General features: G+C 45.8%; 1 protein-coding gene across 2 annotated transcripts in view; it reads left to right on the top strand.

Moving 5' to 3' along the window:
• The window catches only part of ALK (ALK receptor tyrosine kinase), a 545,961-nt gene extending 533,903 nt beyond the window's left edge, over positions 1-12,058 (top strand). For both annotated transcript variants that reach the window (XM_025215973.1, XM_025215969.1), the window contains 6 exons: positions 776-873; positions 4,943-5,035; positions 6,266-6,367; positions 7,741-7,875; positions 9,145-9,235; positions 10,703-12,058. In XM_025215973.1, the coding sequence (XP_025071758.1) occupies positions 776-873; positions 4,943-5,035; positions 6,266-6,367; positions 7,741-7,875; positions 9,145-9,235; positions 10,703-11,407 (1,224 nt within the window). In that variant the 3' untranslated portion in view covers positions 11,408-12,058. The remainder of the gene's footprint in view (positions 1-775; positions 874-4,942; positions 5,036-6,265; positions 6,368-7,740; positions 7,876-9,144; positions 9,236-10,702) is intronic.
• The last annotated feature ends 948 nt before the right edge of the window (positions 12,059-13,006 follow it).

The raw sequence follows: 13,006 nt of genomic DNA, 5'->3' as shown, positions 1-13,006 counted from the left end.
CTGCCCTTCCTGCCCACAAGCCATGTCCCGTATAAGCAATGCTTGTTCTCCAAATATATCATCTAGCTCTGTACAAATGCATCCTCCCTTTCCTTCCCCAGACAGGATGTCTGCTTCCTGCACTCATACATGAAAAGCCTGCATAAGGAACCCAAAAGAACAGTAGAATGTAATAGGCCTGGTTTAGCCAAATAACTAAGGGAGTGAATGATGACACCTTTCACATATGTGTAGGGGTTAACACCATGATGGGACTTAGGCACTCAGATATTATGGTTGGTAATGGGCATATCAGAGGATGGCTTCAGCTATCAGGGTTATTCAGTAGAAGAGTAGGATGAAACTGAGTGAAGTCGAAGTCAAGTTAAATATCACTGCAACATTATAACACTGGACTCACCTCCCAGGGGAAGTGATGGAAGCCCATCTGAAATTAATTGCACAAAGCAGCGAAGGAGACTATAGGAAAGGTCCTGTTCCCTGTGAAGCCTGAATTAGATGTTCTGTGGCAATAGGATGTTAGAGCTACTGATTCTGTGTAATTAGGTGCCAGTATCTTCTTTTCTTAACCTACCTGGAAAGGAACCGTATGTGCCAGATAAGAGATAGGTCTGAGGTATTTTTCATCATATTTATATGTGTGTTTAGTATTTGATCCGTGTTCCTCCTAACCCAGTGGTGACTCAACTGATTTCCTGGCTTGGTGGTAACTACAGAAGACAAGCCACGTGATGGTCCTGTTCCTAACCATACCTTTCTTCTTGTCTTTTGACAGACCCAGCCCTCTTCCCTTTGCATGCTGGACTTGCTACATGTGGCTCGTGATATTGCTTGTGGCTGTCAGTATCTGGAAGAAAACCATTTCATTCACAGGTGAGTAAGACCATTTGCTTTTAGGACCTTTCATTATTGGCCCTTCCAGGAGTGGGTGCATAATGTCACATGTGCATAAGTAATGCTTTCCATCAGTATGTTTATGCCCTATTTCATTCCAGCAATGAGGTGCTTTCAAAGGATGTGACATAAAAGCCCAACTCCTTGAAACTCTTAACAGAGACTCCACTTGTTACAGTAGTTTGCTGCTCTTCTCTCCAAATTATTGCCTTGGGTTTTTTTTCTTCTGTCTTCTCCCCAGACACATGCAGATTAAAGTAGGATTCTTTTCAGATACAGTGCTGTGAATGGTACCATGAGACTGCAGACAGCCTTACACAATCTGAATGATGTTTGAGATGTAGCCAGTTCTGTCCAGAGAATCAGGCAAGGCTGTAGAGACATCAGCCCTGTACCTCTTCTCGCCAGGAGTTGTTTCCATGTAGGCCTCAGAGATCTGGCATGCTCATTAGTATTCTCTCCACCTTTTCCAAAAAGGATTTATTTAAAGGACTCCTCAGCACCAGGATTTCTCTTTCCAAGAGGATTAATTCTAATCTTCCCTGTTACATTTCCAGGGGTGAGCTGTGCCTTTGACCCTTGTTCCTTGTGGGCTGCCCTTCTAAGCAAGAAGGCCCATACCTATGCTTCTGTAAGGGAGGAATCCCTCACTTAACCCCTACTTTTAGACTGGGTCCCCAGGTCACAGCACCCCTGGTCACTAGGCATGAGCCCTCAGCCAGTTCAATTGAGTTTGGCCCCTGCTTCAGACTTTCTTTGGTGACTTCTACCAGTGGGAAAATACAGTAGATCTTTGTCTGTTTTTGCAAGTTGACATTTGTCATGCTTGTGCCTAGATCTACTCATCACCAGAGTTAGGCTGGCAGATGGTACTTTCTGCAATCTCTGCTTCTGTATCAGCTCTTCATTGTATCCTCCCCTGCTCCCAGTGGCAGTCTGGTGTCCACTTAAAGATACCACAGCGTCCCTGGGCAGTCCATTCCGCTAGCTCATTATTTTAACAGTAATGAGAAGCTCATTGTTTTCCTGAGAGGTCTAATCTAAATCTATTTTGCCACAATTTAAAACAACTGTTTCTTTCCGTGCCTTCTCTTCAAGGGAAAACAGTTGTTCTCCCTCTTCTTTGTGGCAACCTTTCAAATATTTGAAAACTGTTGTCATGGCCTCCGTCTTAATCTCTTTTTCACCGAGCTAAACATGCTTAGTGCTCTCAACCTCTCCTCGTACAGCTTCCCTTCAACCCTATATCATTTTTGTTCCTTGCGTCTTGACCCTCTCTTGCTTTTCCATATCTTTCTTAAAATGTGGAGCCCAGTGTAATATTCAAGGTGAGGTCTACCTAACCAGTACCAAGTACAGTAGTACTTGCCTCCCATTGCATATGCCCAGTGCTCCTGCTGATGCAGCCAAAAATACATCCCCTTTCTTGTGATGGCATTACATTGATGACTTATCTCCCATTGATTAGCAAGTACTAGCAATCAGTTAGTCGTCTCTGTGCTCCTCTCTGCTGAATTAACACTAAATATTTTATAGAGCAAACCACACCATCCTTGTTGTTAATCATGTTTATTATGACAGTGCTAGGCAAGCTAGGAACAAGGCCCCATCATGGAAGGTGCTGCTCATGGGCAACGTGACCCATCCCCAAGAACTTACAATCAAAACAGACAAGACAGGCAGAGCACACAGTATGATGGCAGCAAGCTTCATATTAAGTCCATGATTTGGAGGAGAAAGAGAAAGATTTACTTAGGGAGGGATCACATAATGGAAAGGAGAGGAAAAGGAGACACTGAAAGGAAGAAGCTGAGGACAGGGAAGAAGTAGATAAGAGGAGCAGGTGTGGAGTCAGAGCTGAGGTAAAGAAAATGAAGGAAGGGGATGGTGCAAGCAACCAGCCAGCTGGCACAGGGCAGAGGAAGCTCCGTCAAAGCCACAGGAAGTTCTCCAGTGCAAGTTCTCGGTGCTTCTTTAGCAACCAGTGGGAGTCTTTTTCCTCTGTAGTCTTCCCAGTTCCTTCCCTGCCATTTGCCCTGAGGCGCGCATACAGCTGTCACTGCCACAGAGCCAGTGCTTTAGACCCCAGCAAAGCTGTTTGCGGCCTCCCAGCTACCTGCCACAGTTGGCACAGGCTGTGGGCAGCTGCTGCCTGCCACAGAGCCCAGGCTGGTTGCAGCAGGGCTTGCAGCCTCCTGGCTGCCCGCTGTGAGTAGCCCGGGCTCCATGGCTGGCAGCAGCTGCCCAGAGCCCAGGCTGGATGTGGCATGCTGAGCAAAATGGCCTTGCATGCCATGCTGTGGGATGCATATCAGGGATTGCCGACCCCTGTGCTACCTCTTTTCTAGCACTTCCCAAAGCAGGGTAGGTCTCCCCTGTGCGGTTCCAGGCCCTCTGGGGATCCACGTGGGGGTGGTGGCCAGGCTGGGCTCCATTTTCATAGACATAGATTTCATTGACATTAGGGCTGGAAGGGACCTTGAAGATCATCAAGTCCAGGCCCCTGCCCCAGGGGCAGGAAGTCAGCAGGGGTCACAGGATCCCAGCAAGATAAACATCCAAATGTTTCTTGAATGAGTCCAGAGTAGGCGCCTGCACCACTTCTGGAGGAGTCCAGACCAGGCCTTGGGGGCTTGGACAGTAAAGAAGTTTTTCCTTATGTCCAGCCTAAAATGGTCATGGAAGAATTTATGACCGTTGGTCCTTGTTATCCCATGGGGCGCTCTGGTGAACAGATGTTCCCCCAAATCCTGATGCACACCCCTTATGTACTTATAGACAGTCACCAGGTCCCTCCTGAGTCTGCGCTTTTCCAGGCTGAAGAGTCCCATGGCTCTCAGCCTCTCTTCATAAGGCCTGTTCTCTTGCCTTCTGATCATGCACGTGGCCCTCCTCTGGACTCTCTCAAGCTTCTTCACATCCTTCTTGAATTGTGGCACCCAGAATTGGAATTGGATGCAGTACTCCATTTTAACCTCTTCCCCCATAATGTACAAACACATGGTTACAAATTGTATTCAGAGAAGTAGTTACAGGTATCTGTCACATTCTTTACACCTTCCTAGCTCCTTTTGTATATGAGGAGAAATTCTGGTTTAGGGAGGCAGTTAGATAGTACCGAATATAGTTAGGTAGTATCTAGCATGTTTCAGCATAGGTGTTATCTACACCTGTGGTCTATCCAGCTACAAGGACAGAGGCATTATGGGACACAGAGATGATCCTGATCTTCCTTTATCTGCACTTTATCTTTCACCACTCTATGTACATGGGAATGCTTGTGGCAACCATAGCATCACTGGAAAAGTCCAGCTGTCACATGGAGCAGAACTGCTTGGCACTGCAAGAGCACCATGAACTTGCCATTTTTTTTAGTTCACTCTTCTGAGGTCAGTTTACCAGGCTTACTTATTCTGACAGACATGAGACTAAGTCACATTGCTGCAACCACCCCTGAGTCCAGGAGAGTCAGGGGAGGATAGTTCAGCCCATTAGAAAAGGGAAGACATAGATGCAAGCTTTGGTTCAGGTGCACATCTACCTTCTGAAAGGCAGATTTGAGCATTCTCCACAGAGTAAGAGCTGCTCTATTTGCCTGTGACATGTACAACAAAGACATATTAGGCCCAGAGGCAGGAGCTCATGACCTAAGGCAGCAGGTAGTTGGAAGAGATTAATTGTCCAAGTCAAATCTTTTGTTTCCAACTTTCTACAGTTTTGACAGCTCTAATGAGGAAGGGGTGTTTGCAGATAGCCCATTGTTGTGGTGAGGAAATCATCTGCACAGATGAAAGGTCTTAAAGAATGATTACAGACAGCAATATGCAACTACCTGAAGAGTTTCTATTAAAAAAGAAAATAAATAAACTGGGGTTTGTTATTCACCCGTCTTGACTACTCTGGGGTTTGTGGGTTCTCACACCTCTGCCAGCAAATTAGGCCAACTTTATTCTTGTGATGTCCTTTGGTTTTGCAAAATAGCTGAAAGGTTAAATGATTATCTTTTCTTTCTCCCCTTTCCTTTTCTTTTTCTCCCTCTGTGTTGCAGGGATATTGCTGCCAGGAACTGTCTCCTTACTTGCCAAGGGGCTGGGAGAGTAGCTAAAATTGGAGACTTTGGAATGGCCCGAGACATATACAGGTAACAGAACCGAGTCCAGCGTGCTATGAGACACAAACTTACTGGAGTGGGGGAGGTATTTTGCCTGGTAAAGCATCATCGCGTGCTGTAGTCCATGTAAAAGAAATACTGCAGGAATGATTTCCCTATGGCCCCGATGCTGTGTTTAGAATTTGCTTCTAGGTGCTGATTTGACAGTGCTTTGAAGGCTACTCCCTGGTCCTCTCCCTTCTCTTGCAGTCTGTCCCTAAGTTCTTCCCTTTGCTTTCTGACCATGAAGTGGTGTAAACCATGAATGTGCCCTTTTGTTCTATGACCCCAAATCATGCTGAGTTTAATCTCCTTCCTCCTTGGCACTCACCCTGTGTCTTTCATTTTGTGTCCCAAGTCTTTTCAATGTACTGCATATAAAAGAGGTGGGGGAAGGGTCAGGAGAATGTAATTACACAAACTGGAATTTAGCCAAGCCACTAGAATAAATGACTTGCAAGAAGGGTCAGGAAATCTTTAATGACCACAAATGGTCAGGGCCTCAGGTAGACAGCTCATCTGCAAGGCAGGCCTTTCAGCAGCACAGCGCCTCCTACCATTTGGCTGCAGAATAGGCTCCATTATGACTCCCAAAGCCCAAATGCCACGTACTGGCTCAGCAGCGCAAGTTCTTGCAGAGCGTTGGGGCTGTCCTGTGGAAGTGCCGAGGCGGCCCAGCTCTGCTTAGCTTGAGAGCTGATAGGGCAGCAGTCTGTGCCTGCCACTGTCAGAGCTTAGATATTGATGGGCTTCACCTTCAGTTGACAAAGGGATCATTACTTACCGTTGATGTCCCTGTCACCATAATGTCTGGGCACCTTTCTTTTCAACCAACTGCAACAGCAAGGACCTGTTCATTCCTCTCCTCTGGAGCATTTTGTTGCTAATTGGTCAGTCGAGTGGATTTGTTTATTGCAGGCTTTTATCGGTTTTGAGGGGATGTAAGTCAGTGGGACTGTCCTTATGGGTAAGGTTTACCTATGCACAGAGTGAGGAAAGCATGCAGCCTGTAGCATCTGTGTCTATGAATATAGAAAGATCTCTTCTGCATCATCCCTGCCATGCTGCTTGTCTTTAAGAAAAGCCCCCATTTAAGCCCATTACCAAATGAGCCAAGCCCCAGGCTGCTAACTATAATCCTTTGATTGGAAAAGTACTACATTAAGGCCATTTTCATTCTGAATCCTTGGCTGACTGTCCGCTTTTATCTTTCCTCTGCAGGGCCAGCTATTATCGAAAGGGAGGCTGTGCAATGCTGCCAGTCAAGTGGATGCCGCCAGAGGCCTTTATGGAAGGAGTATTTACATCAAAAACAGACACATGGTGGGCCTTTTTCTTCTTAGCTGTTGTACCAATTATTCGCTATCCATTTGCAAATCGAAGGCGTTCTCTTTGGAGGGGTGCAGTGGGTGTGGTTAAAATGCCATATCGGTTATTAACTGAAAGGAAGGTGCCAGGTCTCTACTCATGAAAGGAGGCTGATATCAGTCAGAGCCAGGCACCTTTCAGCAGAAGGACCTGTACTTCTGGTACCAGCAGAATGATTGTACATTGTTGGGTAAGCAACGACTTTCCTCATGCCAGAGGAGAGAGAAGGAAATGGGGCTGGCTTGCAAACCAGAGTCAGCAAGGGGCTGGGAAGGGTTTGACCAAAAGTGCAAAGTCTTAAGCAGTCACTGAAGCTGTTTGTGTCGCACCCTGTATTTACCCTGGCTGAAAGCCACCTGTGTCAGGGAGTGAGAAGCCACTGTTGAAAAAGCTGGACTTCTGAGGGATGGGAAAGAGATGCTTAAGCAAATGTGATTCAGGAAGCCAGGAGTGCAAGACAGTGTGATTGGGAGGGAGGAGGAGATTGTGAAGCTATCAGTATTGACAAACACCAGCTCCATTCCTGGAGTTTGGAGTAAGCAAGAGCCCATTTCCCAGCTGATGGGTCACGCTGAGTCCTAAGAATGCAGCAGGATTATTTGCTGTCAGTGCCAGAGGGCTGAGTCTGGACTGCTGTATTCTGTTCCCAATCACACAGCAGCTGCAACTTTCAAACAGCTGTCATTTTCCAAGCCACCAGCCAGATTACTGCCTCAGAGGGTCCTGCCAAGGCCACTCCACACTCCAGATGAAGAATTATGATGTAATCAGGGGAACGGTCTTATTCCAGTTTCCTGCAATATTTAGGATCCAGACCCAGCAAGGGGCTCACTCATGTCATCCTTACAAAAACATAATGAGCCACTGTTTATTTAGGACTTCAGGGATTCTTATAAAGGGCTTGAGGTACTGGGTCTACTAAGACCACTTGCCTACCTCCAACAGTGGCTGATACTTGAGAGCTCAAAGGTACACAATTCCTCCCTGCGCTGTTCAACTGGATACGAGGGAGGAGTGATTATTACTTCCTGCAGTGATTACTTGACTACTCATCAGCTGACCTGCAGTCAGAAGCATCAGATTTAATTACCTTTATCACAGTCCTGGCTTACTTAACAATCAATGTCATAGATATTCATAAAATAACCTATTTTTTCCTTTTAACCTAGCTACTTTTTCCAGTATTCTTCAGCATTGAATTCCAGAGGTTGACTGATTGTGGGTTGCACAAAGCAATACTGATTTTACTGAATTTAAGTTCATAGCCCTCTAATTACATTAATTTTTGCACGTAGCCTTATCCTTCTGTCTTTTCATTCTGTATCCAGGTCTTTTGGGGTATTGCTGTGGGAAATATTCTCTCTTGGATACATGCCCTATCCTAGCAAAAGTAACCAGGAGGTACTTGAGTTCGTAACAAATGGAGGAAGAATGGATCCACCCAAAAATTGCCCTGGCCCTGTGTACGAGACTTTAAGAAATACAATAAGTATAATTCATTCTGTGTTTTGAATTCTTTGCTGTGGTCAGAAAATTATTGACTCTATTATCATGTAGTTACTGAGTATCCTAATGAACCTTTTCTTTGTGAAATCAAGTGTAAGACTTTTTCTTTTCAGTTGTCAGTCAGTGCCCTTTGGGAGTACTTAGTATGGGTCATGAGTTAAGTTAGGTCAGTATTTTATCCTTCAGATTTGGTGTAAAGCAGAAACTCCAAGCCACTTATCTCTATCAAAGATGCCTTGTGGGCTTTTTTAGAAGGCAACTTTTGCGCTGATTATTATATCGAAGCATGCCTGCAGAGACTCCCTGTGTAGTTTCAGATGGATAGGTTATTTTGTTGCTGGATTCCACCCTCACTGTGGAGTGAGTACCATTGCAGTGGTACCTCTATAGTATGGCCTGCCTTTCACGTGCACTTAGGCACCTGAAAATTCACTGGAAATCAGAGGGAGCTGTAGGTCCTTGGTGCCTTTGAAAATCAGTCCAATAGACTGTCTTTGAGAGACTTTGAAGCAAAAGGTAGCAGGCAGTATAAGCCTGCTATTATTATCGTTAGAATTGCACTGTACAGTTTAGTTTCCCAAGGTAACACTTCCCTTACCAGCTCCCAAAGGACAGTGTATGCTGGCAGGGCAGCCTGCCAGGGCAGCCTGCCTCCATCTGAACAGCCTGTCTGATGATCAATGAGGATGGCAGGGTGGGATCATCCTTGTTCAGATTGAACATACAACTGATGCATTGGAGAACAAAAGGTCTGGGCAAGGTATTTGTTGCCCGTTCTTCCTGGCTAGAAGACCCCTTTGCACAACGGGGGTTTTCCTCAGTCGCAAACACAGTGTTCAGAATGGGTGAGAAGGGAGGCAGGAATTAGATGGAAATAGCTACAGCCTTAGATTGACCCCCTAATCCACCTAAGGGAAGATTTTTTTTGTTTTTCATCAGTTGTGTGAATCTTCATGGCATGTCTCCAACAGCAGCACATACAGACATATCTGGCTTTTTACCTACATTGGTATCTGCACGTAGACAGCGGGGTGGGTACAGGGCTTCTCACCTGAACCTGCATGGGAATGGATTTCTAATTGGCCACTGCAGCATACTGAATACTTGGTTGGCTGGTGTGCCCTGATCGTCTCTGGGTTGCAGTGAAGTGATGGTCTTTATTGACCAAAGTAATCTGCCTTTTTCCTTCCTGCCACTCCTCATCTTCTGTCTGGCTATTCTTATAGGTATCGTATAATGACCCAGTGCTGGCAGCACCAGCCTGAAGACCGACCAAATTTTGCCATAATATTGGAGAGGATTGAATACTGCACTCAGGTATCAGTGTTCATTTCTTCCTTCATTTGATAAAAGGCAGAAAGGGGAAGAGGAACCTCCCTCCAAAGACACAGTCTGAGCAAACCAGAGTGCAGGGCACTTAGAAGGTAGCACTGCACTAGGCTGCAAAGATGTGCATTGTGTTAGACTGAAATCAGTGTCGAGCAGTAAACCGGGAGGTACTGGATCCTGCCTGCCCTTCAAATACATATGTCTGCATCTCCCTGGCCAAAGAGGGAGGGGTTCTCACTGACTATACACATGCCCTGCCACAGGCCAAGAGGAGTAGCAGCTCTGTGACTGCTGCTTCTGCTTAAAGGTAGAGTTTTCCAGGAGGCCAGAGGCCTGAATCAATCCATCAGATGTTTTCTTGCACTTGTGTTCTTTGTTTCTCTGACTGTGTTGCACAGGCATAGCCAGATAACAGCCTCTCTTCACAGTCTAGCAAGTACTGACCTGAGATGGTCCCCACCCAGAATGCCAGTTTTAGCAGACCCCCTTAACCTCTGGGGATTTTGTCTCTAGATTCAGCTGAATTTCCTTATCTCAGGCATTTGATGCCATTAGGACCAGCCAGCTTTGGACTATTGCAGCTGGGGTGCTAGTCAGGTGGAGGAGGGAGAGATTGGGTGAACTCTCCAGGACTGCGTCTTCTTTACCATCCTGTGTAGGACACAACTGATTAGCCCAACTGGCCCAGTTGAGACTTAGCATGGTGTAGCAAATGAATCAGCTAGGGGATTATTCCATTGCCAGCTTGGATACAGACTGGCTGAGAGGCCTTGTTCACCCCATTTTCCTTCTCCAGGCTTCATTTCCCCCATCTGTAAATTAGGGATGATTAACAGGCTTAACCTCTTCATATTTCAGATGCATTTTTAGTTCTTAGGGTAGGAGGTGTTAAATCCAAAATGTCCAGCATTGCCCATCAACAGTCAACAGTCGACCAGTTTCTAGCCATGAGACAGCTCTCTGTGGAACGTTTGCAAAAGCACCCAAAAGGCTTGGGGGACCTAGACCCTTTGAGGCCCCTCAGGTCCAAAGTAACTGAGGTGCTTCTTCAAGTGTTGCCCTGTATAACCCCTGACCTCACCTTCTCCTGCACCGCCATGTTCCTGTGTTTCCATAGCTGTGACTCATTCAGCAGTACCAAAGAGTGCTATGAGCTTTGGAATCTATATTTGATCCCAATGTTTGATCTATAAGAGTGTTTTGTTTTGGAATCTATATTTCATCCCAATGTTCTCCTTCCAGTTCCAGCTTGACACCAAAATTCTTCCTCGCTTTTGCCCTAAACTATTGTATAATATAACTGTCATGTTCCACTCCAGAACTAGCTGTATTTCATAGATGCCCCTTGTATAAAAAGTTTGGAGTCTGGAGAGGCACCCCATCCTGCATGACTGCAGGATGATAGCAATGCTCGAACATCGGTAGTGGTACCAGTTTGATTGTTCTCTCTTGCAGGACCCTGATGTCATCAACACTGCTTTGCCTGTGGAATATGGCCCATGCATAGAGGAGGAGGAAAAAGTCCCAATGCGCCCAGAAGACCCTGAAGGAATCCCTCCTCTGCTGGTCTCCCCACGCCAAGAAAGGAAGGATGACAAGCAGGCCCTGCCTTCTCCACCCCCTCTGCCCACCACTGTTGCTCCTGGAAAGCCATTGCTGAAGGTGGCAGCCTCTGAGCCACCCATCCCTGCTAAAGTATGCCCAGGCCTGGAAGGGGGCCATATCAGCATGGCCTATACACAGTCCAACCCAGCTTCTGAGCTTCACAAAGGCAGAGGGTCCCGAAACAAGCCCACCAACCTCTGGAATCCAACCTATGGCTCCTGGTTTGCAGGGAAGACGGGCATCAAAAATAATTCCTTGCTGGAAAAAGAGGTGTCTGAGAGGGAGAATTTGGGGCATGAAGGAAACTGTACAGTGGGGCCCAGTGTGGTGACTGGCAGGCTACCAGGCTCCTCCCTGCTCTTAGAACCATCCTCACTAACAGCTAGTATTAAGGAAGTGCCTCTCTTTAGGCTCCGCCACTTCCCCTGTGGCAATGTCAACTATGGATACCAACAGCAGGACTTGCCCTTGGAGGCATCAGCACCGCCTTGTGCTAGCAACTACGAGGACTCTGTCCTTAGAAACAAGGGTCATGTAGCCCATCAAGGGCCTTGAGAGCACCCCAGAGCTCTTGACTTTCATCCCACATGGCCTGTGAGCCTTGAAGAGGTTATCCGTGTTACCCACACACTGCAAGCAAAAGAGCAGACAGTGTTACTTCCCATATTGTGCCAACTGGCTCTAAAGTGCCACCTTTGGAAGCCGTGTTTTCCAATAAACCAAGGGGCTTCAAATCACAAGAGCCCAAGCTACAAAAAAAACCAAGGAGAGCGGATAATAAATGTTCACTGCAAGGCCCAGCTTTCAGTTGCATCAACTCATTCGCATGATTGTTGTCGTGCCCTTTCCTGTGAGCTTCTTCTCAATTGTGTGTGCTCTGCTTAAATGTAAAGTCATGACTCGCTGCTTGAGTGTTTCATGTTTGGAGCTTTGCTTGCCAGACTGGTAATTGCTATGGAATGGGACGTTTGGAAATCTCCTCCAGATGGCAGAGATGCGAGGAGGGCTGGGACAAGCGTCACTCATTTGAAACAAATTGGACAAAGCAACTCTGGATGGGAACACAACAGTACGTTCCCAAGTTGCATTACAGCTAGAGCACAGTCTTCAAAAGTCCCTGAATATGCAGTATTTGCAGTATCACTGGCAAGGCAGAGGAAAGTTGCCAGCCTTACTGGATGGTTTGTTTGTAAGGGAGGTGGGAAGCTAGCTTAATTATAAGGGAAAGGGATGAAATGCAAAAAAAAAAGTTGGCAATTTTTTTTTCTAGAACCCAAAACTTATAAGGTACTGGCCATTTAAAATTCCTTCCATCCAAAAAAACCAGAGCACCTCTTTCTACAAGAATTTGTTGTTCAGTGGAATTTGAATGGGTCAGGCTTAGTTGAGAGAGATGTGTAACAAGGCCTGACAATGAGAAGTCACCAGTACTGCTCAAAGGTTTAAAATACCCTAAACTAAAATAAAGGCCGAAGATAGGATGTTGTGTCCCAATCTGGATTCCAGATACCATTTGTATTCCAAGGGGTTACAACTCTTGTTTCCATAACACAGTATTTGTATGATAATTTAAAACACAAAGCTCCACTGATCCATTTTGAACACCTTGTGCATGAAATATATCCCAGTAAGTGTATTGTCAAATATAGGCATAGGAAATGAATTCATGTGTAAAGATGTGCATTAATAATTTACAGTGTACTCACAAGGGGCTGTTTATGCAGCAGTGCTGTCTAAAAAATAAGTGGCTGTCTATTTCCATAGAAGTGGGTCTATTGAGCAGCAGCAAACAACAGGGAAGATGTGGGACTGGTTTCCTGATCTATCACCATAAAGGAGCAGTTCAAATTTTGGTTCTGGATCCAGGCAGTGAGGTGAGTCCCCTTTCTTCAAAAATGAAACAAGCCAGAACATCCAGTTTGGTTTTGGGGCCTCAAAAATTAAGAACCGTATTTGATAAGGATGGTCTAGGCCATCGTCGCTGAACTAGAAGTAGGATTAAACTCTCCTCCACCAATGTCCTCTTCCTCCCCTCCTGGTGGAATATGGCACTAAAAGTTTGTGGAAATTGATGTTGAAATTATGCCACATCTTTTTAAAATGAGATTTATACTCTATGTTGAGCAGGTTTATACTATACAATATAATAATTTG

This window comes from Alligator sinensis, unplaced genomic scaffold (assembly GCF_000455745.1).
Source record: "Alligator sinensis unplaced genomic scaffold, ASM45574v1 scaffold138_1, whole genome shotgun sequence".
In the NCBI taxonomy this organism is placed as follows: Eukaryota; Metazoa; Chordata; order Crocodylia; family Alligatoridae; genus Alligator; species Alligator sinensis.
This window is presented reverse-complemented; position numbering and strand designations above follow the sequence as displayed.